Source organism: Cottoperca gobio, chromosome 7, assembly GCF_900634415.1.
Source record: "Cottoperca gobio chromosome 7, fCotGob3.1, whole genome shotgun sequence".
Lineage (NCBI taxonomy): Eukaryota > Metazoa > Chordata > Actinopteri > Perciformes > Bovichtidae > Cottoperca > Cottoperca gobio.
Window position 1 is genome coordinate 20,497,601 of NC_041361.1, and position 26,210 is coordinate 20,523,810.

The 26,210-nt window shown below is 40.3% G+C and overlaps 2 protein-coding genes across 3 annotated transcripts in view; both read right to left on the reverse strand.

The window, feature by feature from the left end:
• Positions 1-9,017: 9,017 nt before the first annotated feature.
• Positions 9,018-19,089, reverse strand: LOC115011163 (uncharacterized). Of its 2 annotated transcripts, XM_029436179.1 has the most exons (7): positions 18,717-19,089; positions 17,781-17,953; positions 16,712-16,930; positions 11,182-11,342; positions 10,956-11,088; positions 10,625-10,667; positions 9,807-9,940 (listed from the first exon to the last, which is right to left on the reverse strand). In XM_029436179.1, the coding sequence occupies exons 1-6, from the start codon at positions 18,988-18,990 to the stop codon at positions 10,659-10,661; spliced, it is 969 nt and encodes a 322-aa protein (XP_029292039.1). In that variant the 5' UTR covers positions 18,991-19,089; the 3' UTR covers positions 9,807-9,940; positions 10,625-10,658. The 2 variants fall into 2 exon arrangements, with proteins under 2 accessions (XP_029292038.1, XP_029292039.1); XM_029436178.1 differs by lacking the exon at positions 10,625-10,667 and having other exon boundaries at positions 9,018-9,940.
• Positions 19,090-22,861: 3,772 nt separating this feature from the next.
• The window catches only part of usp19 (ubiquitin specific peptidase 19), a 29,636-nt gene continuing 26,287 nt past the window's right edge, over positions 22,862-26,210 (reverse strand). Inside the window, 1 exon segment of the mRNA XM_029435042.1 lies at positions 22,862-23,981. Within this exon segment, the coding sequence (XP_029290902.1) occupies positions 23,844-23,981 (138 nt within the window). The 3' untranslated portion in view covers positions 22,862-23,843.

Consider the following 26,210-nt stretch of genomic DNA (forward strand, 5'->3'; position numbering starts at 1 on the left):
GCAAATAATCAAACCGCTATGTCTCTGCTGAGCTGGATTGTCTCTGACTGAGCTAATACTGAAAGCCGTTACAGTAATTATTTAATCAAACATTCCCCCTCGCTCTTAAATGCTCCGAGCATTAAAGGGCTTCTAACTACCTCTGAGCCTGAAGTGCTCACAAGTTTTACTGTTGCTGGTGTTTTTATGAATCTATTTTGTTTTTTATTATAACTGACCAAGATAGAGCACAATTCTTTTACTAATGATGTTGTGTGACTTATATCTATCACGATCTGTGTCGCACCACTCACCGGGACTGGGTGTTCATTTATCATTTCTTTGGAGAAGCAAAAGAATGTCTTATTAATATCAGGCAGCAGTAGCTTAGTCTGTAGGAACGGACCGAGTACAGAGTGTAGACTGGTACCTGGAGAGGTTCCAGTTCACCTCCTGGTCACTGCTGAGGTGCCCTTGAGCAATGGCCCAAACTGCTCACCGGGCGCCCACTGCTCCTAATACTTTGATGGGTTCAATGCTATGATCGGTCTACATTTCATGGTGTGTGCTGTGCACTGTGTAATGATTAAAAGTTGATCCTTTATTCCCATTATCAATACTGCAGTGTTTTAAAGCTCCATTTATCGACTGTCATGCATAGTTGAAATTAACTCCAGGAAGTGTAATTATTACTTCTCTTTATTATCTTTCATAGAAAATAAAACTGCACAAATCTTCCATTCTTACTAACTGATAAAAATGTAATAATTCTTAATAGACTTTCCAAATGTTATCTGACTGAATTGATCAAAGTCTGATAGTGAAACTAATCATTTTGTCGGGGTTGTGACGTTCAAAACTAAACACAAGTTTAAGTAACTTGGTCGTGATAGACCGGACAGCCCAATCCTGTAACATGCACTTTGTCCTGGTATGCCAGAGTGCCAGTGTACCGCTGCTGAGCAGAGCAGGCACAGGTGTATTTAATTACATTAACAAACATTCAGTGAGCCGTGAAAGCTTTCCAGCATGCACAATACAAGGCCCTGCAACCATCTGAGATGAATAGAATTCAGCCATCATCAGGGTTATTAAGCACAGCTGCCACTGGGATGTGGAAAAATGTCCAATGTGAAAAAAGTCTATTCTGCCTCCTTGTCAGTTCTGGAAATCATACAGCCATCATAGACATTGTAGTGCATGTTGTCATGAACTTAAAAATATCAAGACATGTTTGGACCATACTGCCCAATTATGTCATTTGCTGCATTGGGCTGAGAATGAGCCATGATCCTAAATATGCCCATGCTTGTTATTCCAAACACGCTGCTGCTGATGCTGCTGGAAACAAAGCGTTGCTTTTATCACAATATATGAATGTGACAGAAAACATGCCAACACGTTTCCCGGAACGCCAATGCCCACCAGTGTCTGTCCGACCACCGCCACCTCAGTTGTACCAGGTTGATGGGCCTAATGAGGGGCCTCATGTAAACAATCAAATGTAATCCAACAATAAGGCAGCTGCTGTCACACACAGACATATGCCCAAACACACAAACCTAGAATACCATGTGTGAGAGAGCTGGGCTCTCTGTTTTCACCTGCTGTCTTTATGCTAAGCTAAGCTAAACGACGGCTGGCGGTATCTTCACAGCCCTATTAGTGCACAGACATGAGAGTGGTATTAAACCTCGACTTTAACCCTCTGCAAGAAAGTGAATATTTCTCAAAATCTCTACATGCACCACCCGTTTTATTCCTTTCTTCCTTTTTCTCTCTTTCCCTCCCTCCGACATCTTATCCGCGCCTGAATGTCCCCTGTGTTGGCTGGATGTCCAAACTGTCGACTGTAAGCATCCCACTTAATCCTTTGATGGGAATATTGGCTCTGTTCCACATTCATCCGCCCAGGTTTGTGTGTGTGTGTGTGTGTGTGTGTGTGTGTGTGTGTGTGTGTGTGTGTGTGTGTGTGTGTGTGTGTGTGGCAATATCTGTCCCACACAAACTACCTTAATCACATCTGAAGACGTTCTGTACTATACACTCATGCACCAACGCTGCCTCAGAGTTCAGGGGCCTCATTTATCAACGCATGCATAGAACAACTTCTGAATTTCAGTGTAGGGACTCTACGTACGAACATTGGTATTTAAAACATGCATACTCCCACTTCTAAGTAATGAACAATGACGAATCTCACCTACTCAACATCCATCTGCTTATGCAGACCATATATGACCAATCACATCTCTCTCAGAGAGTCCTCGTCGCCTTGATGTAGAGGTAGTTGTGGACAAAAGTAGCGATGGAGAAAGATAAAGATAGAAAACATCACAGACAATGAAGCTTAGATACTGTAGCAGATTCCCAGCATGCACCGGGGCAACAGACTCATTGACATAAGTCCCAATTAGTGATGTGATGTGGCGTGCACATTTGTTTAACTTCTCCATACTGTGCATACATTGTGGATTTGTTGAGATGTTGCCAAGCCTGTTGCTATAGTTTCAATCTTGGAACCCTCCGTCTGTCGCGGGCAGACTTTCTACACAAATCTGACATCGGGTACAGTACCCCGTCAGTGTAACTCGTAGGTAATGAATTAGCCGTTTAGTTGCAGCACTTTAACAGTTTCAGCACAACATAAAATATACATGGCTTAGTTTCAAATCAAATCTATGGCACCAAAACGCAATAGTTCATTATTAAAGGCAGATTGATTACAATTGAATATCTCAGCACCACAGAAACAAGATGCAAAGACATTAATGACATCATTTCACTGAGAGAAATGATGTCCAAATAAAAACACCCACGTCTTCAGGAATAATAGTTTAGTTTAGTCCATTACTTCTACTGACATGGTCGTTAGTCAAGTTATTTTATGAACCTGTAATTCAGGAATGTTTTCACCCGTGATTATACTTGTGTTCCACTAAACTGTGCATACATATGCACGGTTGATAAATGACGCCCCATCAACTGTTCTCACCGCGAGTCTAACAGGAGGACAATCTTTAATTCCTCCATAACAAACATCTCAAGTAACACATTACAGGTCATTTAAGGATGAGAGATAAACTGCATTCACAACATCACCGAGAAATGGACAGCATGATGGTACAAGACAGAAATGCTCAGAGAATTAAATACAAAGCCAAGGAACAGAACAGATGTGAGATGCAGGACTGCCCTGGGAAACAGCTTATGTCATGTGAAGACGAGCTTCAGGAGCGCGTGTCCTCTTGTGGGCTCTTACCCATGTTTGAACTGTAGAATAAATTTAGCTGGAAAGTGGGCAGCTCAATTGTTCAGCAGCAAAAGAAGCAAGATTGTTTTTAAATCTACAAACGGTAACAAGAAGAAAACATTTATATCCTCCTCGAAAGAGACCTGATGAAGATTAAAACTTAATGGAAAAAGCTGATCAATTTGCTCTGCTTCTATCGTTTGTGGGGGGAAAAACATATTTTAATTCATATTTAACAAGCCATTGTGCCAACTACAACATCAATAGCTAATTTCATACATGAAATCGTTTTGTACTTAGACAGTCCATTTGTCCCTCACTGCCTCGGCACTGACTGCAGCCTTCCTGGTGAGTCCTGATTGAGGCTGGCATTTGGCTGGCACAATGAGATCTGCCACACAGCACTCCGCCCCTCTGCTGGATCCAGCATGACAGGCCCAGACGCTGCGTGTCAGCTGTAATCCTCATTATGCAAATTAACTCACACCAAGTTAGGAGCGATCATTGCAAGTCAGATGGGGAGCGTAGCAGCGGAGGAGGAGGGAGAGGAGGAGTGGAAGGTACCAAACAAGTGGGAATGTGTTAGAGCAGCGATAAAAAATGCAATTCCCTTGTACATCCAAATATACTAATAGAGCTCGTTTGGTGGCCCTTGGATTGTGAAAGTGGGGTCAGTGAGGGAGGTAAGGAGGTCAGTGACAGTTTTTGAATGTATTAATTTAAATGATCATTTATCGTCTTTCAATTTAATTGTATCGCGATGAAATCATATTGAGATTTGATCAAACTCAAATCAGACTATTGTTTTTATTCCGATTACTCTCTATATGTGTGCATGCTTGGAAATGTAAATGTATAGCTGTATATATATTTTTTAAATCTAATAATTGCATTATTTTATAGGTATAGGTAGAGTTGATTTCATACATGTCTAATATCTTTCTAATATGGAAGCCCTAAACGGCCATGGTTCAAATATTTAATTTCCTCTATTTACCTGTGATAACAATTACATTTTCAGGGGTTATTTATGTCATCAAGATCTCGCGATAACAAACCTTTCTCGAAATAATGACATAATCATTTCACAAAAACAAGAGAAAACAATGTTTGATAAATTCAACATAGAGCAAGGACTATATCTCTTTATCTCGGGAAAACAACATGTGTTATTCAGAGATGACGTAAATAACTTGTGATCTCAAGAAAACTTGTTACCATGTGAAAACAGGGGAAATAAAGTGTTTGAACCATGGTCATGTAGGACTTCCGTATTCATGTACATTTCTCTTGTGTTCTCTTAACTAAACTATATTACATTACATGACAGTTCATTTAGCTGATGCTTTTGTTCAAAGCGACTTACAAAAAGTGCAAACAGACTATAGAAGTGTAAAAAATAAAAACGGGCTACATCAAATTATTCCAGGGGACATAAGTGAGGGGGTCTCCACAACATTCTCTTTCTTGTAAGGGGTCCTTAGCTGAAAAACATTTAAGAACATGTGCTTCAGCACACCTGACAGCAGCAAGATAGCAAGGGAGGGCTTTCAACTGCAGCATGCTGCTCTTAAAATAAAGTGAAGATGGAGGGAGGGAGGGTGGAGAGAGAGAGAGAGAGAGAGGCAATCCCATCATTTTCAGGAAAAGGGCAGGCTCAGGAAAGAGAGAAAAGTTAGAAAGAGAAAAAGGACTATCTGCATGTCAGAGACTCTCAGTCGCAGCCAGATGTTGGGCAGCGCAGCAGATAGCCCCGCTTGTCTAGAAAAAGACGCATCTCACTAAACAGCTGAACAGATTTGCCCTGCAACCTCTTTTTCACTAAAGCCCTGACTCTGCATCAAAATAAATCATGCAAATCCATGACAACACAGGGGCATCACTTTACTAAGTCCTGCAGCTCAAATCACTTGCCATGGGAACTTGTAAAAGCTCCTCATGTCGACAATAACAAATGACGGAGATGAACGTCCTGCAATACAAGCCTTACTATGTCCCTTGTGTTGCCTTTATGCGTTTTAACATGTGACATTGTTTGTATGTGAAACTCCTAATGGACTCCCTGGGAGAAGACATCGTGGATCTCAATGGGACCGTCGAGGATAGATAAAGGATACATTATAACCTGTGATGGAGTTATTTTAGACATGGCGTCCAAAGTGATTTCTGGCGATATTGTGCTTGAACCTCGTCCACCATTGTATCGCTCCAACCACGTCATTAAACACATTATAAGTGTCCACACCTGTTCCTCGGACCGATTTAATGTCCATTCGCCCGACAACAATGAGAGCCACATGTGCGCAGAGGTGGCGCCCACTGCATCGACCTTCCCAATCTAAAGTCTTCCCAGCAGCTACGAAAGGTCCGTCTGGCTGCGTCTTATTCCATACGGACAAATGACGCACAGAGAGGTGGAAAGTTTGGTGACAGCAGTCCTTACCTTTTGGTCCGGAAGGTGGACGGGCAGGCGCAGTCAGCGGCGCGTCGGAGCTCGCTGGAGCAGCTCCGCGTAAATGTTTGGACACGGCATGTCAGCAGCAGAGGACAGCAGTGGAAAATCTCGCTCCTGTCGTGTTCCTGTTCAGTGACAGAATCCAGCGTCCTCCTTCCTCCCACTGACTCAACATTTCTCTCCCTCCTGCCTCCTCCTCCCCTCACTCACCAGTGCGTATTTATGCATCCAGAAACACTCAGTGCCAGCTGCCCCTCCACCATTCTAAAGTGACAACATCAGACGCATCACCCCTTTAACTCGAACATGTAAATGCGCCAGCTGCTGTTTGTGTTGATATGCTGGTTTCAGGCTTCCACCGCGCACCGCCACGATCAGGTAACTCCACTCACCTGAAGGGAAGGATGTGCTGCCTCTGAAGCTGAGGCTGCTGCCCTCATGCGGATGATGGAACCAACATGTGATGAAGCCACACAAACCACAGAAAAAAAACATGCACGCATTCAGTTTAAATGAGACAAGTCATGCTCATTTTCAGGTTCATACTTGTATTTTGAGTTTCTACTAGAACATGTTTGCATGCTTTAATGTTGTAAAAACACATTATTATTCTCATACTCTCTGTGTCCCCCGTGTTCTCCGTCTGGAACGTTCCGTTTTAGCGCCTGTCTCTTTAAGACTCCCTCCTGAAACACACACTCAGTACACTTGCAGTTTGTGCCACTACTTTTTTTTGTAAGGGTCACTTAATTTGACCAACTGTAAGACCAATATATACAGAATATTTGTAATTGTGAACAAAAAATGTTTTGGCATAAGGTGCAATATTTTTGCGAGATTGATTTTTAAGTAATCCAAAAGTCTTTAACATAATTCTGATTCCATGTGGGATCACTATGCTAATGATTGATAGAGCAGAGCAAAGTAGAACATAACAGAACTAAACTAGAGCCGAGGAATACACTACAGGAATAGATGGATCTATAAAATGTTATATTACAGTTCCAGCTGACCCTTCTGTACATCTGCTTTTAAAGATAATCATCAAATGTTGTTTATAGTCAGCAGCGACACGAATGTGTCTGACCTCTGCCTAACAGTCCATTACACAAAGTGCACAATTACCCGTTCAATCCTCACTTCAAGCCCAGTTTTATGCATTTTTATTTCCATGCAAAACTCCAGAGAATAAATGTTATCTATATCTCACGAGCACTTCCTGCCCCCACTCATTTCCCCTTGAAGTAACTCCAAGAGTGCTGATCCATGTGTTTGTGTTGAAGATTTGCTCAGAAGGAGAAGTATGTATGGATGTTCACTACAACATACCAACGCACAACTTAATGTACTTACCATCCTTTGTGCTTTCTTAAATTAATCCCGAGTAGACCTGACTTGGTCTCTCTCACACTCACAACTCACACTCACAACTCACACTCACGGAGTCAGATCAATGTAATACCTACTGTATCTCTAATATGCTAACAATCATCACATTGGTCATTATGCAAAACACCAAACAGTTTAACAACAAAAACATAGCTGTTTATTTAACACCGAATGGAAATATTTAGCATCAGAAAAAATAGACTGTTTTCAAAAACCTGTGAGATTCAGAATTCAATGTAATGCGGATGAGACTTCAATGCACAATGTTAAAGTATTTTACAACTCCTGAGAGAGAGGGCTACGGAAGCTCTGGGAGACAAGCGAGAAAGACAATTCTGGGGATCCATTTAAGTCTGAGCTAAAATAGCTTTCCCTCACAATGTATGCACCTTGTGTTTACAGTGCATGGGGAAATTAAAACTCACCTAGAAGAAAAAGTGAAGGATTTTAAGTGCTATTTAGAACATGGGGTGGTGGTACACTTTAGCCTCTTGTGGCCAAAATGAGTATTACAGCAACAAACAACTTTGTTTTCACCCACTTCACAGATTTAAAAATAATTAAGTAAATTGAGGAGATTATCCTGGCAAAACCAGCCATACCTGCTCTTAAATCACTTTCTGGTGAAAAATTCTCTCTGAGGGCTCCCGTCAGTTTCAATACTCTTAATGCAAAGCGGAGTCACCACAAATTTCTGTCCTTACATACAAAGTGCAAAACACCAAATCACATGCTCAGTCTTCCTGCTACATCATATTAGTTGACTTATTATTGGTTTCAATGCGCATTGCCAATCCTACAAATCATTGAGTCGACGCAACATGTACAAGCAATTTCAGAAATATTGTACTATAGCTATTATATAGCTTACTGTATTTTAGATGATCAAACCAATACATTTGGATATCTAAAAGGTTTATATACAGACTACAAGTTTTGGATTTCTATTCAGTAGAATTCTAAAGAAAAATGTAATAACTGGAATGCGTTTGTTTTGGTGTCTTGAATAAAACCAGTAACATTCATACTGGCTTTACATCATTTTAAATAGTAATTATTCATAAATTGCATATTTGTCTTCAGAAAACGAACAGTGAACTCTGTTTTGATGAGAATTAGTAACTGTTTAACATCATTATATCAAATGATGTTTGACATCATTTGATCCGGATGTTTTCATTTTTGTGGGAGTCGAGCATTTTATGTTTCGCACATTGAAACTCTGAGCCATAGCAATAATAAAATCCCCCCAATAAGAACAAAGCTTTCCATCCCAGCTTTGCAATGTTCTCACCAATGTATTCACTCGCATCAGTGCTCGACATGCTGCTACCATCACGCTGTTCTCGTACTGTAAACCTGCAATTGAGTTTTTTTCTTCAGATTATTGATGCAGTCTGCATTCAGGTGTTGCTCCACATTTTTTGTGACCTGAGAAAATATGAAACTAAAAATCTCCCTGAAAGCTTAATAAATAAATAAATCCTAAACCCTTAAAAACAAAAAGTCCACACAAATTTAAACTTATTGAATGTGTCACACAAGGGAGTTTTTAAATAATAACATCACTTCCCAACCATGTTTAACCTAATGATGACTATAGATATTACTTTTGTATAATAATATATATAAATATATATATATACACATATATATATACATATAATATACATATATATATATATATATATATATATATATAATAATATACATATATATTATATATATATTATAGATACACATATATAATATTTACATTATATATATATATATGATATACATACACATTATATATATATACTATACATAGCATACATACATACATACCCACACACAATATATATATATATATATATATATACACACATCAAACATATATATATTATATATATACACTATATACTTATACATATACATATATTTATTTATTTTAGTAATGTTTTTGATGCCTTCATAATGTAATTATAGTGCGCTTTGAAGTAATACACTGTACTCAGTAATCTGATTCTTTTTCAGTCATATGGACATATTCAAGTATTACCTTGCAGTTCGGAGTGGATGTATACGATGAAGACGACGGCCAACAATGGAAGTTAAAACAAGCTAAGAGAGAAGCTACATGAAACCCTGAGGATGGCAAATGAAGAGCTGAAGTGAATCCCTGGTGGATTCTACTCGCTAGACAAGTAACGCAACACTTGAAGGCTTTTTCTTTTCACCATATCTGACCCCAATTATGCTGTCTGACACAAATTTCAGAGGAGTTAGGCCAATTATCCCGCGGCGTGATTAGTCAGAGAGCCTTTGATGCAAAGAGGCCACTTCAGTGCTTAATCCAGTGAAAAACTCTTTTTGTAGGGTTCACCCTAGGACTGTACAATCTATTCGTGTAGTGCCCTTTGTATAAGCTGACATCCTTGTACTGCTCTCCTAAAGTATGCGTGTTGCTTGAACAGTTTGAGATGAATTAAAATCCTATTTATCGAGCTGCCGTCTTCAGATAATAAGTGTTATCTGCATATGTATTCCTGTAACCTTCAACCTTCTCCCATGTGTGGTTTGATGAACTCCTGTGTTTCAGAGCCCTAGCTGCTCTCTGTCTGTGCTGGGATTTCACTGTGTGGGTATATGGAACCCTAAAGTGGAGGTTGTCACATAGACAAACAGACATACAGTTGAACTGTGCTCTAGCCTGCCCCCTGCTGGAGGTTGCTCTCATAGTTTTCCAGGCAGATGTGGACGCGCTGAGTGAAGTAGTTTGGCTGAGAGATGGCCTGCAGGAGGTCGGTCTGGACTAGTGTGATGTCATAGAGCTCAGAGGTGCAGGCTGTACGAGTCTCTGCTCCTCCTAGCTCCAAGAAAACCTGGGAAACACAAACACACGAGAAACCATTTGTATTGAAGAAAACGCAGCAGTATGTTGTACACAGATGGAAGGGTAGGACACAAGGCATTATATGTTTTTACAATATTATTTCTAAACCCAGAACACCATTAACCCCCCTGCTTACACTCCATCCTGCAGGCCCCTTGCTCCAGGGACAGAATGATAATATTGTAATATAAATAACAAAGATCATAGGTAAAATAAAATAAAATGTGGTACAAAAATAGATGAAGACAAGAATTGTAATAAATTATAATAATGAAACCAGAGAGAGAAAAAGTTAGAAATTAAGTCATTAAAAAGTATATAACAAAACACGAGGGAAACCAGTTATTCATAGCAGCAAGGCAGTACAGCAGAGTCCCAAACACAGATTAGGGGATCAGTGACTAGAATACGTCCATTTGTGAACATGCACAGGAATATACACGCATATTTCCCTAAAGAGGGGCAGGGGGGGCGAACAGTTAGGACAAGTTAATTCTCATGTGAGGATTAAGTAAGATGGAAACTTCTTTAGGATTTAGAAACGGTGTAGAAAGAAGCTAAAAGGTAACAAAGTGTAATTCTAACGTAACCTCGCGGAGAAGGAAGCGTGCATCTACTCATGGGCGAGAGGCTCGTCAAAGAAAATAGTTCCTACATGGAACTGCTCACTTACAAGGTCTGTGGGTCATCTTGAGTTCAGTTGAGGCTCATGATTTCTGGAAAGAGACATTGATGTTTTTCTTTTTTTAGGCACTTTGAAAACGATAAACCTAGTGTCCTCTAGTTCCATTATATTGGAGAGAAGGCAGACATCTCTACGGCCGATATCTCCGACACTCTGCAGCTCACAAAACAATCTAGTTTCATAAATAGCTCTACAGGTAAGATTTTTAGATTTTGAGGTGAACGATCCCTTTAAACTGTGCTAAAACCTAATGTCGTCACAATGCTTGTGGTTGACAATAGTGGTTGATGTGTTCATGTTGATGAACACGTGACAGTACCTTGGGATGAACAATGGTATTCTCGTCATTCGGTCGTATGTTGTCGTCTATGAAGATGTGCTGAACATGTTGGTCGAAGGGGTCGACCCACAGCGGCTTACCCCCACGGATGGAGAAGGTATTACTGGACCACCTGAACGAGAAACAGGCACAGACCGATTGTGAAAAAGATTGGATGAAGGGAATGAGGCCACAATAATGGTGGCTTGAAGGGTGCTCTGCATACCAGTCGAAGTGGTCCTGAAAGCCCCCCAGGCCCTGAGCCGAGCTGAAGTACTGGTACAGCCCTCGTTCTCCGTCACGAGTCGACATGCTGTCCTCGGCTCGGGTCAGGACGATTCCCTTCTTGTTGCAGCGGATCTTCCCTGGAGTCACATTCACATTCATCTGAGCCGAGAGACACAAGAAGAGTCAGAAAGAGAAACACAGGGAGGACCGCTCTGAACTCTGCGGTAAGCAGAAAACCAAAACTAACTCCTGTGACATTATTCTGTTATAATACTCGGCCTCTGGCAGACTTCACCTTAATTAATTGTGATATCAGCATTAAACGCTCCTTCTGATTGTGTTATGGCGGGTTCAATGGCGGGTTCAATTTAAACCGTAACAGATGCATCAAAAACAGCACGGCCACGTCAGTCACTACCTTGTTTTCTTTCACAAAATAGCATGTGAGTCCGTGCTATTGCGTTACCGATGATAGAAATGAGGATGTGTGTGGGTGGGTGTGTGTTAAACCCCTTGCACGTTTATCCGTATATACAGGCATTTGCCCAGCGTGAATATGGAAATGACATCCGGCCGGTCCACCACTTTGGTGCAGACTGAAATCTCTCCGCAACTATTGGATGGATATTTTGGTACATACATTGATGACACAGACATCTACCGACTAAAATGTTTACAGTTCAACAACTGTAAACATTTTAGTGACACTTTAACTTCTGATCTTGCGCCATCATCAGATCAAAATACCTTTTTGGCTGATACTTTGTTTTATGACCAAATACCTGCAAACTCACACGCCACAGCTGAGTTTCATGCCAATTAGAAAATGTAAGCATGCAATAATACTACGATGTTGAGCAAGCTAAATATTACCTCCTAAATAAACCTCAGCATGTTAACATTGTCATGATGATTATGTTAGCATGCTGACATTAGCATTTAGCTGAAAGCAGCACTGTGTCTCAGCACATCCTCACAGAGATGCTAGCTGTGCTGTAGACTCCAGCGCTGTGTCTCAGTCTGTGTTCTTCCATACTTACCCTTGCTATTTTGAGTACGTAACATAGCATTCACACTGACAGGTATGGCAAAATACAGTGCACTCATAACGCCCAAAAAGTTGTGTTTGTAACGCTGGACACGTCTCACCCTCAATGGTCGCCATCTTGGCTACGTAGCAGAGGGGAAGCGACACCAACTTGTGAAAATAGCAGAGATGCTGGCATATTTCCCACAGACGTCAGAAAAAGTTACATCACGTTCATATTTAATACAATTGTCAAGTGAGCAAAGAAGAAGAAGAAAAAGGTCAAATGTTGTGAAATTTAGTGAAAAGAAACATGTTTAAGTGGTGTGGTCTCTTAGCTGAAAAGGTAAAAACCAATAACCCAAAGATTTAGTGTACTGCTTCAATAAGACATGTTTTCCCCACTGCACCCATCTCCCAGACTTGACAAAAATAATATTGGAGACAGGAAAACCAACTGAACAATCACATCATGTGATTGATTCCCCCCGGTCTGTCTGTCTGAAGCAATACATTAACAGCATGTGACAGGAGACTGTTTGAATAGGATTTGCACTGTGCTCTCCACCAGACAATTCAGTGTGTCTGACAGCTTCACTTTCTGACAACTCATCCGTCCATTCCACTCTCCTCTCAAAATCAATGTGTTCCACTCCAGCAAGCTAAAAGGCAAGGTACAAAACCATGTGTGAGAAAGTGTGCTGCTGGGAGCAGGGTCTATGTTAAAGATCTAAGTCAAAGGTCGACATCAAAGGACTACGTCAAAGGTCTACCTCAAAGGTCTACGTCAAAGGTCTAAGTCAAAGGTCTAAGTCAAAGGTCTAAGTCAAAGGTCGACGTCAAAGGTCGATGTCAAAGGTCTACGTTAAAAGACTACGTTAAAGGACTAGGTCAAAGGTCTAAGTCAAAGGTCGACGTCAAAGGTCGACGTCAAAGGTCGACGTCAAAGGACTAGGTCAAAGGTCTACGTCAAAGGTCTACGTCAAAGGTCTACGTCAAAGGTCTACGTCAAAGGACTACGTCAAAGGACTACGTCAAAGGTCTACGTCAAAGGACTACGTCAAAGGTCGACGTCAAAGGTCGACGTCAAAGGACTAGGTCAAAGGTCGACGTCAAAGGTCTACGTCAAAGGTCTACGTCAAAGGTCTACGTCAAAGGTCTATGTCAAAGGCCTACGTCAAAGGCCTACGTCAAATGTCTACGTCAAAGGCCTACGTCAAAGGCCTACGTCAAAGGACTAGGTCAAAGGTCGACGTCAAAGGTCTACGTCAAAGGTCTACGTCAAAGGTCTACGTCAAAGGTCTACGTCAAAGGCCTACGTCAAAGGACTAGGTCAAAGGTCGACGTCAAAGGTCGACGTCAAAGGTCGACGTCAAAGGTCGACGTCAAAGGCCTACGTCAAAGGTCTACGTCAAAGACCTACGTCAAAGGCCTACGTCAAAGGACTAGGTCAAAGGTCGACGTCAAAGGACTAAGTCAAAGGACTAAGTCAAAGGACTAAGTCAAAGGACTAAGTCAAAGGTCAAAGGTCGACGTCAAAGGTCTACGTCAAAGGACTACGTCAAAGGACTACGTCAAAGGTCTAAGTCAAAGGTCTAAGTCAAAGGACTACGTCAAAGGTCAAAGGTCTAAGTCAAAGGTTGACGTCAAAGGTTGACGTCAAAGGTCTACGTTAAAAGACTAGGTCAAAGGTCGACGTCAAAGGTCGACGTCAAAGGTCGACGTCAAAGGACTAGGTCAAAGGTCGACGTCAAAGGACTAAGTCAAAGGTCTAAGTCAAAGGACTAGGTCAAAGGTCGACGTCAAAGGACTAAGTCAAAGGACTAAGTCAAAGGTCTACGTCAAAGGACTAGGTCAAAGGACTAGGTCAAAGGTCGACGTCAAAAGACTAAGTCAAAGGACTAAGTCAAAGGTCTACGTCAAAAGTCTAGGTCAAAGGACTACGTCAAAGGTCTACGTCAAAGGACTACGTCAAAGGCCTACGTCAAAGGACTAGGTCAAAGGACTAGGTCAAAGGTCGACGTCAAAGGACTAAGTCAAAGGACTAGGTCAAAGGTCGACGTCAAAGGTCTACGTCAAAGGCCTACGTCAAAGGCCTACGTCAAAGACCTACGTCAAAGGCCTACGTCAAAGGACTAGGTCAAAGGACTAGGTCAAAGGTCGACGTCAAAGGACTAAGTCAAAGGACTAAGTCAAAGGACTAAGTCAAAGGTCAAAGGTCTACGTCAAAGGTCTTCGTCAAAGGTCTACGTCAAAGGACTACGTCAAAGGTCGACGTCAAAGGTCGACGTCAAAGGCCTACGTCAAAGAACTACGTCAAAGGCCTACGTCAAAGGACTAGGTCAAAGGACTAAGTCAAAGGTCAAAGGTCTACGTCAAAGGACTAGGTCAAAGGACTAAGTCAAAGGTCAAAGGTCTACGTCAAAGGTCGACGTCAAAGGTCGACGTCAAAGGTCTATGTTAAAACACTACGTCAAGGGTCTACGTTAAAGGACTAAGTCAAAGGTCAAAGGTCTACGTCAAAGGTCGACGTCAAAGGTCGACGTCAAAGGTCTATGTTAAAACACTACGTCAAGGGTCTACGTTAAAGGACTACGTCAAGGGTCTACGTCAAAGGACTATGTCAAAGGTCTATGTTAAAGGACTACGTCAAAGGACTATGTTAAAGGACAAATAAGGACATGATCTTCAAGAGAAAATCTTCACTCTTCACTTGTCAGTTTGTGACAGAGTATTGTAGGTTTGACCTCGATGTAAGAACTTTTAAGTCCACCAACACTGACACGATTTTGTTGACTAATCGATTAGTTGACTTAACAGATCTGTAAAACTGAGTTTATCCACAAGGAATCATGCACAGCACACCTTTAATTCTTGTGTTTACCGGAAATATGCTCATAACTTTCTTGGGAATAATTCAGCGTTAAATGACTAATCGACTAAAGAAATCTAACTCAACTAAGACCAAAACGATCAATTAGTCGACTAACTGGGGGCAGCACACAAGTGTTGATCTTATTACTGCAGTTAAGATGCTGAACACAATGTTGGGATATATTAAGTACTTACATATTTGCTGCACGGCTATAATTAAGTGTGCAAAAAATATTGAAGCTAATGATAATTTTCCAGACCTTTGTTTTAAGTGCAGGCCACTACACTGCATGTGGGAATGAAACAAGATAATAACTTGTTAGGTTATTTGTAGGATTGATCTGTAAAGGGGTCTATGGAACCTAAGCTTATTGTTGTGAGTCTGCATCCTCCTGATCTTCCTGGGAGAAAGGAAGAATTAAATGTATTTATGTGCACACTGCAAGTAAAACACTTGATAGGACTTTATTGGAAGAAAAGATATATTGAATTAGTATGAAAGGATTTTGTGGAACATGGTGACGTGGGTAATGTAATGAAACAGGGAGGCCGGCACTTGGAAGATTTATGACAGATTATGCCGATTAACTTTGGATTTATTGCACTGACGCACACTGATGTACATTAAGAGACATTTTAATTTAAAAAAAACGTCAAATGCCTTGAAGCATATTGTAGCAAATATGGCATGGTTGTAAAAGAGAACAAGATAATGGTATTTGAGGGCTCTCACATACCATTCGGCAGCACATTGAATATTGTGCTTTGTGACAGGTACGCCTCTCTTGGTGTGGGTGTTCACTTGTGTTGGAAGTGCCCTGACCTAATTAGAACTACAAAATATTTAAAACAGACTAATACTCTTATAAGCTACTAATGACGATGCCCCATTTACAGTGAGAGGGAAAGCGTTGAAAGCGGCCTTCTGTTCTGCTGTTGTGTAGAAGAGAGGCTCGAAATGTTACGGAGATCCTCTACATGGCCGTGGTGTTTATTAGAGGCAGGGCATCCGTCACTGCATCAAATAAAATGACCTTTATTTATGCAATTATTTTAGTTGGCAATTATTCAATGTGCACTGTTGAACAAATTGGGGTCTGAAAATTGCATATTTGGTTTGTTGAATGATTCCTTCAGACGGCTGTGTCCAAGTAGCAAACCATCATCTCCGGTGTTTTGTTTTCATTTGTAAGTGAGTCGACTGAAACTTTATTAAATGAGCGCAATCAAAGTATAGATTAAAGATTAAGATTTGTATTAGGAGTTTCTCCTAACTCAGCCATATCTCATCACATCAAAAGCATTTTATTGATTTGCTTGTCCAAATGTGTTCTCGTTCTTTAACCATTTGTGCTCCTATTTATTTAAATATGAATTCCAATGCTTTTTAATGTCTTTTTTTATAGCTTTGAAGCATGTTGGAAACCTAAAGTACATAAATAGCATTACTACTTATTGCATCTGCGTAGGGAAGTGTTGCTGTAAGACAGTGTGAGTGATATTAGGCTATACCATACCCCGGTGAATTACCCCCAAACTGTCAGCTAGGGGAAAATATGTTGCTGTAATAGTGGAGAACTTAAAAGAATAAACATTGATCAGCACTGAATGTGTGATTGTACTTCACCTTGAGATCAGACAGATCAGGGAACAGTGGATGAGCCCCTTCATTCAGTGCTCTGGATAAAGCACTCAGCACACGAGGGAGGTCGTTCCCAAATGTACGAAAAATGACGGCAAAGTCTCTTCCTTCCTGCACCAGGTCTCTGAGCAGCTGGAAGAAGGAGGGGAGGATCCAGTGGTACAGTTGCCCCCCCGCTCCTTTTACATACAGCTCTTTGTTCCCCTGCAGGGAACAGAGTCAGGGAGCAGTCAGTGACACATACTTGCATCGGGGATCAAGAATGCTATAGAAAGGTTGTAACAAAGAAAACCGTTCACAAAATCATAATAATTATTTTTATACGGAAACTTTACCATCTATCCAGTTTGCCAGTGTAGATTCACAAGCGTGACCTGAACACTTAATACACCATGGGGTTTGATCTGCATGACTGAACAGCTCCTGGCAACTGGAAAGGCTACAGAATATTCAATTTTCTTTGTGAGAGAAAAATACTTACTTAAGCTACTCCTCAAATTCCAAGTATTTGAATTCACATGAATGATTATAAACATGATGTAAGATTGTTAATTAGGAGCTGTGAAGATACCCCTCACATCATTGATGCAGTCAGAACAGTGCAGATCTCTGTCAGGGGATTTATTCATCTTGTATCGTGCCTGACTTTAGTGGATCGTAACATATCGGGTAAGGAACTGATGACAATGACAGTACAAAACAGTCAATACAATGGTTTTTTCAAAGGTTTTGAATCACTGCGACCACGAAAGGTCCTTGAGCATACAGTCATTAATGTGCACAAAACGTATTAGGCTGATGGTCCAGTACTATGTGAGAGTATTTGCAGACAGACAGACAGATAATAATTGTTAACTTCTGGGGGACGCTGCTTGAAAATAAGGTAACTAGTTGCAGGATGTACGACTGAATGCTTAACTTCACTTAATAATCGGGTGTATATGTGTCACCATAGGTTTGTCTCGTCTCACAGAAAAAGAGCATCAGTTGTCAAACTTTATACGGACACTTTCCATCTGGCCTTCTTATCCGTTCTCTCTTAAATGATGCTTGCCTTGGTGCCTTCGCGCCATTGGAGCAGATCCAGATGCTCATCCAGAATCCCGCGGAAACGTCTCCCCGCAGCAGAGGTGAAACCTGCCGTCCGTCCAAAATGAGAGTAGTAACTAACGGCACCATCGCACGGTGGGAGCAGGGAGGTCGAGTCACTCAGCCATTCCCACTTTCCTGCATAGAAGTGAGGAGAACAAGGTGTTTGTGAAAGTTCTGGAGCTCTCAATGGAATGGAATATCTGTTAATATATACAGAATATAAATGCAGTCATGCAGCCAAGGAAATGATAGTAAATAACATTCATGATTCAATTGATCTGTTGTCTCTGATGACTTTAAGGTAGCTATACGGTAGTAGTATTATCACTTTAGGTACTTAGGACATATATAGGAATGTTGGAATAATAACAACAATAATAATAATAATAATAATAATAATAATAATAATAATAATAATCAATTGTATTTGTATAGCACATTTCACGAGTACTTTAAAATAAGGGAAAATAGACTAAAATAAAATGTAATAGAATACATAGAAAATATAACATAAGATGGGAAATAAAAGCCAACAAATAAAAATAGAAGAACAACATTTGAATATGCTCCACAAATAAACTCTGCCATGGATGGCTCTGGACCATAATGCTACCAAACCTTACTTATTGTAATGTTCCCTTTCACATCAGTAGAATAAGCATATCATTAAATATGACTTAAGACCTAGTTATAGTTATGTCATCGATAGTTGGTTGACAGCTTGTCATTACTTATATGTCCAGGAAAAGTATAGGAGGAGAAGGACTCTTTTTTTGTTGTGCCAGATTCTTAAATTGAATGTGTCGTGTGCACAACAAGAACAATAACTTCGCTGACCGAGCAAACACACATCCCTAACACCCTGGTGTGAAACGGAAAAGTACTAGAACCAGCTTACCTTTGCTCATCTTTCCCCAGGTGACAGTCGACAGGAAATGCTCCAGGGAAGCTTCTGTCCCATGAGCTATCACGGAGTCCGACACCAGTATAGTGTTGTTGAGGTCGATATGCAGGACTAACTTTTTCCTCCGATCATGATTTGAGGACCCCGGCCCCCGAGGGACTGTCACCGCGGGGTCACCTGGTCCGCACACAGGCTCGGGGACATTTCTGCTGTTTGTCTCGTCATGTTCTTCAGCTTCGAGGCCATTGTTCTCACCGAACTCCGCCATAGGTATGTTACAACTAACGATAGTTTGGTTTGAAAGTATTTCAACGACAACTTGCTACCTAACCTGCTCAGCTGTCTGACTCATTGTTATTTACCGGCACTTCCTCCATGACATCGCCTTCTTCTTCTGCGGCTCTATAGCTGTACACTACCACGGAGGAAAGAGCGCCATCTTCCGGTGTAATGCATTTAGTGGCGTTCAAGAGTGACTTTCTTTTATGAAATAGAGTTGACATTTTTACAATAACTTTTTATGACACATTTTTATGACATAGGCTACTATCACTTTTTGTGACATTGTTGATGAGATAGGCCAACTATATTTTAACTTCTTATGACATGCTTATGACATTATACTTATTCATCCCTTTTTATGACAGCAATTCATTTTTACAAGGGGTCACATGAGAAACCCGAGCTGTGTTGGCAATAAATTGAACTTAATTCTGCTCAATATTAATTTTCTCCCATTGTAAAAAGCAGTACATTATATATTTTGATTAGCTGCTGCTGGTAATCAAAAGAATAAAGATATTATCTTCCAATAAATATATGAAATTGTGGAGTGGGTCAAATAGGAAAATACTCCTAGAGAAGTAATAAACAGTAAAAACAATCATTACATCAGTATTCTTCACAAACCAATACTGAAAAGGTGTTTTACAGTATGTTAAAGATAAGCAAGTAATCAACTCTATACAAAAAGCAAAAAGTGCTTTTGATGTTTTTCAGTTCACTTCACTTGTTCAGTGAGAAAAGTCCAGTCTGTCTTGGGCTTGAACAAGTGCACTGAAATCTGGTTGAATGTCTGAGGTGGATATGCGCAGGACAGCTGACAGGTGATCATCAGTGATAGAGGATCTGAGAATGTCTGAGAATGTCTGTTCACATATGTAGGTAGATCCAAAGAGGACCAGAATCTTCTGAGCATGTCTCCTCATGTGTGGAAAGTTCTCCTCTTTCAGGGAAGAGAAAAACTCAGGCAGTGAGACTGACCTAAAGTGCTCTGACAGAAGTGTGTCAGACTGCAGGTCAATGAGTTCAAGCTGAACATCACTGGGTGCATCATCCACATTGCATGTAAATAGGGGAAACATCATGTGCATTTCATTCTCAACTGTTTTAAAGTCTTGAAATCGCCTCCAAAACTCACCATGTAGTGCTTCTAACATGGATGAGTACCTGTGGAGGTGATCAGCTGATGGTGTGGCTTCCTTCAGTGTTGGCAAGTGGGTGAGAATGTTGTCCTCCATTTGGCTTGAGAAGCTGCAACTTTCTCATGAAAGCCTTCACTGCGCTGTACATTTCATGCACAAAAAGGCCCTTGCATTGCAGTTTGACATTTAGTTCATTCATTAGTGCAGTCACATCTACAGCAAAACCAAGGTCTGCCATCCAGTCTGCATCTGAAAGCTGTGGGACGTCTTTTCCTTTCTTCACACAGAAGTCTTGACTCTTCTCTCAGGTCCCACTCTTTGTCCAGGCTGAGCCACCTGACAGCAGCGTGGTAGCCTGTCAAGATGTTCAGTCTCATTTTCCTCAAAGTGCAACAAACTGTATGTCACAGTGCTTGACATCAAACAAGCTCTTGCCCTGATGAAGTTAACTATTTTAGTTACAACATCAACAACATGGTTAATTTGTAGAACTGACTTACACAACACTTCCTGATGTATAATACAATGCAACAATACCCATTTCTGTTCAGGGTTCATTTCTGTCACTTCATACTGCATTCTCTTCAAAAGTCCAACATTTTCCCCCGTCAGATTTGGACAACCATCCGTTGTCACGCCTGCCATCTTGTCCCATTTCAGTCCCAACTTGTCCACACATGCATTTACCTCCGTGAACAAATCCCTCCCTGTTGTTGTCCCTTTCATTGACTGCATGGCTTCTCAAATGCCTCCTTTTTCTCCGGGTGCTGCTGAATCCATCAAACACTCCTTGATAAACTCTCCGTCAGAAAACGGTTTACTTTTTCTAGCGATTTTATGGGATAAGACTTGACTTGTCTTGACAGCTGCATCTCTGGATGTGCAATGCTTTGTAAAAAGTCCTTGTTGGTTTTGCAGTTTAGCTAGCAAAGTACCCGACTCCTTTTCCCGCTCTTCATCAGACAAGTTCTTGAACGGCGACTCAAATTGTAATCCTTGAACACAGCGACCTGCGCACCACAAACTAAGCACACGGCTTTACTTTGACTTCTGTAAATAAATACTTAGCAGTCCATGTTTTCTTGAAAACGCGGCATTCTGTATCAATCTTTCTTATTTTGGCATGAGTGAACATTTTGAGGGCTAGCCGGCCAGCATCACTTGTAGCTGTTCCCGCGCGCGGCGCGCATACGTAAATAAAGAAAAACAGCACCCTTTTCAAAATAATTAGAAAGTTATTTACACCATGCACACAATACAATGGTGTTCCTTTTATTTTGAAAAGGGTGCTGTTTAATATAGCACCCTTTAATATATATATATACTTTTTCATATATGTTATAATTTACGATTCTCCTCACGCAGGCCGGACAGGGCCGGCCAAAGGGCCGGATGTGGCCCGCGGGCCGTACAATGCCCAGGTCTGGTCTACACAGTAATTACAGTGGGATTTAAACACCCACACAGATGATGATGATGTCATCACCACACAGGTGTTTTGAGTTATTCCGTATAATTAGACCTCAAATGTCACAACGCTCCATGGTTAGAAAGATGAATGAGTTCACAAGCATATACTATTAGCATGAACCAACTTTTCTCGCCAGATATATAGAACAAAAAACCTTCAGATTAATCATAAATTATTGTTTATCTGAACAAAGATAAAGGCTATTACTGTCTCATGTTTTGTTTCTATAAATTGTAATACATTTGAGGCCATTACATCATAGGATATATCCTTAAAACCATGTTATGTCACTAAATATCAAATATTCCAGGATGTTTCGTGGTCTAAAGGAGGAACCACCTTACAGTTAGTGATCATTTGTATAAAACACAATTTATTTTCCATAATATCAAATGAAATATTGAAGAAATTAGAATTAGATCTCAAATGTTCCTCAGTGGTACATTTTACCAAACAAATGAAAAATAAACCAAATAACCTAAAACCAATTACCAAACAGTGAATCTAGTAGATACAGACTGTGATAACAGAACAGTTGTACTGGTTTGGAGGACTTCAACTCGTGCTCTGTACAGGACAATACAGAGTTCCCTTTAAGGAGACAGTCATTTTCTTTTTATTGTTCATGATGTCAAAGAAACCCATTTCAAATAGTATCTGTAATTTACCCTGTTAGTGATTTTCTACACGAAAGATTTGAATTGAAGTGAATCATTTGCCTCTTTTGTTCTTCAGACCATTTACTTTTGAAATGAACATTTATGTCGGGAAGATATTCGTACAACATTCATTCAACATTCTCATTTGTTTACAAAGATAGAATTTATCTTGTGTATAATATATAATCTTGTGATTATCGTGGGTAAATATCATAGTCATACTTGTAAGTGGAAAGGCAGTGATCCCTCTTACAGTGTTGATTTATAACTACTTAAAGTTGCTGAATGAAGGCAAAACACTAGAATACATCTAAACCTCAGCCCTCGCTCTCTTGTGCTCCTCGTCTGGTTGCCTGATTGTTTCTTTTTCTGTTGTTGCTCATATTGTTTTTCTATCAGTGACATAGTGCATCTATTGTTTATCCTGTGTTTATGTTGTGGCATCATTTTCACCATTTGATTCAATTCTATTTTGTACCACAGAAAGAAGACACATAAGAAACAGGCATCTTATAACATAGCTATGCTACGACAATAGTTTATCGTGTCTACCGACACCATAAAAAAAGAACAAAACCATTAATGTAAGCAGTTCTCAAAATTGTTTTTATTTATATTAACCATTTATATGTATCCACAGCAGCATTCTAAACGATCCCCACTTTATATACGCAGTCTATTACAAAGGAGAGGAAGGGTGAATGGACAACTCACGCTAAACTGAAATAATGAAAAGAAAAGGTTTCTGGGACGGAGGGAGGGGGTATACAACCTGTATGAACATGCAGTCATGCACATTTCAGATTATACTGAAGCTTTTGACAATTGCATCCACAGGATTGAATATCTAAAAGTACAAAGAAAGAAGAAACGCTACAGCAACAGAAGCCAAATGAAGTTTATAAAGCGACAACAGACAGAAGCATGTCCTCCGTGTTAAAAAAAGAAAACGAGTAGCAGGTCAGCACATTGTTTTTCTTTACATAGGCTGCTACCATTTCAATTAAAGTTAAGGAATACCCTGCAACAAACAAAACTACCCAGGCAATACCTCAAACAAATGTTTTTACACACATTACAACAATGTTCACTCCCCAGATGTGCTCTCATAATCGACCGTGGCTTTAGTCAGAGATTAACAGGTTTTTATCTCCAGACCGGACCACAAGGTGCGTCGGTGTGTGGAAGCCTGGCGGCCTTTCCACTCTGTTGGCGTTGAGGAGGGATTCCTGTTGCAGGAATTTATAATGAGCTGCTAATTGGAGCTCAGAGATCACAGAAGTGTGGTCACTTCTGTGCGTCACTATATACACCAAATGAATAAAATAACATATAGTTAGTTATTACCAATGGGTAAGTATATTAATGCAAGTATATCAATGATGTGTGTCAAGTTAGTACATATGTGCATCTGAACGTCTTTAACAAGTGAGTGCAGTGGGATCCTCAAAGACCACTCCAGCTCTTCCAGCGTTGCACCGTCAACCTGTGACACAGCGCCGTGTTGTTGTTGAGGTTCTTTAGCAGAGGAGTAGCTTCCCTGGATTACATTCAGTCCCCTCCATGACTAGTCCACCTCCTCCATGTTGCTGTAGGATGGCGCCCCGCACTCTCCGGAGTGGCCAAAGAGGTCAGAGGTACCCTCTGGGGTCAACGTAGGCCCCTCAGGATCCAGGTCTGTCCCGAATAGTGACTGGCTAGCGGCCTGTAAAATAAACCAGTGTTAACGATAAATTGTGCTGGTTTAGGTATCTGGGAGAGCATCTGTTTGAAGTGACGTAAAGAACATGCATGAAGACTCTAAAGACATGGAGATTTTATTTCCAAAAAGCAGTACAGTGCTTTATATATCAGGGAGCAGCATTTAGATGGACGTATGTAGATACATTATTGCAGGGAAACTAAAATCGGTTAGGATTTTCTAAATAGAGTACTTACAATTATTAACAATGCAGTGATTTCAAGTATACAGAAAGAGACTATAGATCATTCAAATTGGGATTATTCTTCCCAATTAACATTTCATAGCACACTACACACAGGGCTGCAACTAAGCATTACTTTCATTATCGATTAATCTGACGATTATTTTCTGGATTAATCGTTTGGTTTATAAAATGTCAAAAAGAGAAAAATGTCCAAGGTAATTAAATAACAAAAACTCTTGAAATGTCTTGTTTGTCAGTGCAAAACACAAAGATATTCACTTTAATATGATAGAAAACAGAAAAAGCAGGACATCTCCATATTTGAGAGGCTTTAAACAGTCGTCTGACATTTCTGCATGAGAAAAATTACTTTAACGATTAATCGATTATCAAAACAGTTGGGGATTTTGTTTTTTTATAAATCCTCTAAAATCGATAAGTCAACTAATCGTTGCAGCTCACATACATAGTTTCATTCTGCAGTCCGGTCCATGTAAATCCAGTCAACTAAACAAAAAACAGAGCAGCAAACCCCTTTGAGTTGAACTTCAGACGTCTTAGATACGAGTTTAACATCCGTTGATCCCTCACTGTCCTTTATGTTGGAGGCTTCACAGAGTAGTGCATGTGCAGCATGAGCTAGGGCTTATAAAGACTTTTAAAAGTAGACGAACGTCAGCCTTGCATACATTTGAGTCAAGTATACGCGGTGCTCTGAGCTTTGCTGAGCATTTAAGGCAAAGGTCACTCTGCACTGCCTCGATACCAGAAGGATTTCCCTGAGACCCAACATACACACAGACTCACTCACACTCACACGCCCAGCAGCTGCTGCAGCAGAGGGAACAGTCTTCTACAGACAGTTTGGAGCATCAGCAAGTTCTTCCATTTTATTTTTAATGCCTTTTAAACTCCTGATCATGAAGCAATAAATCCACAACTTTTAAGTCGTTGGCATGTTTAGTTTTTTCAAATACAATTCATTCATTGAGTATTATAAATCAAATCAATCAAATATAAAAATGTAATGTTTAAGAGCTCCAAATCTGTCCATAATCAATGGCTTTCCACAGAGTAACACATTGAAACACATTACATTCAGAGGTGGACAGAAAATCCTTATCATTCCATATCAATAATTACACACTGTAGTTTAACTTGGCTCTTGGTGGTTTCTCTTTATATTTAAAAAAAGACACGGAGCAACACGTTGTTTACTACATTTCGTCCTGAGAATTTTAAATCCTCACCTGGCTATGGCTTCCAAATGTTACATAAAAAGCAACAAAAAAAAAACAGACTGACAAGCATTACAATAAAAAACAAACATGAAAGAAATAATAATCTAATGACAGTGAACTGCAGTACATGTTGCTGAAAGACCCAGAAATCAATGATGTTCAATTTAAGCACAAAAACAAGGCAACAACAATTAGTCACAAAACATTTGTCGTCTTTGCTTCAATGTTATAACATTTAAAATGAGTCACTGTTGTGCCTCGTCTCACATACTCCATCCTCTTAAGAGTGTAGTGCAATAAAAACAGCCGTCGACAGTGGCTACAATTTTGAAATTTCTCAGTTTATAAGCACGACACATTACTGTACCACGACACATTACTGTACCACGACACCGTCTCTTTGGCAAAAGAAATGTAAAGGTCCACTTCTCCCAGAGCTTTAAACCACGTCACACAGCCTTCCTGGTCCTCCAGTTTAGATGTTTTTACTGTTTCCATTGAAGACTGAATATAGCGCCGGGATTAGGGAGTGTGGGTGATTAAGGCTGTCAGAGCTAATCATCTGAGAACTATTTTCAAAAATCTGACAGTAAAAAAAACTAAATACACGGGAAGCAAGACTCAATTGAATGCATAGAGGCGATGCAGTGAATGGTCTACACTCAATGTACGTGCCGATAGTATTATTCTACTGCAGCTCTAAATGGACAATTCACCACCTATTATGTAGGTGTAATAAATTAAAGCATTAAAACCTAAACTGCT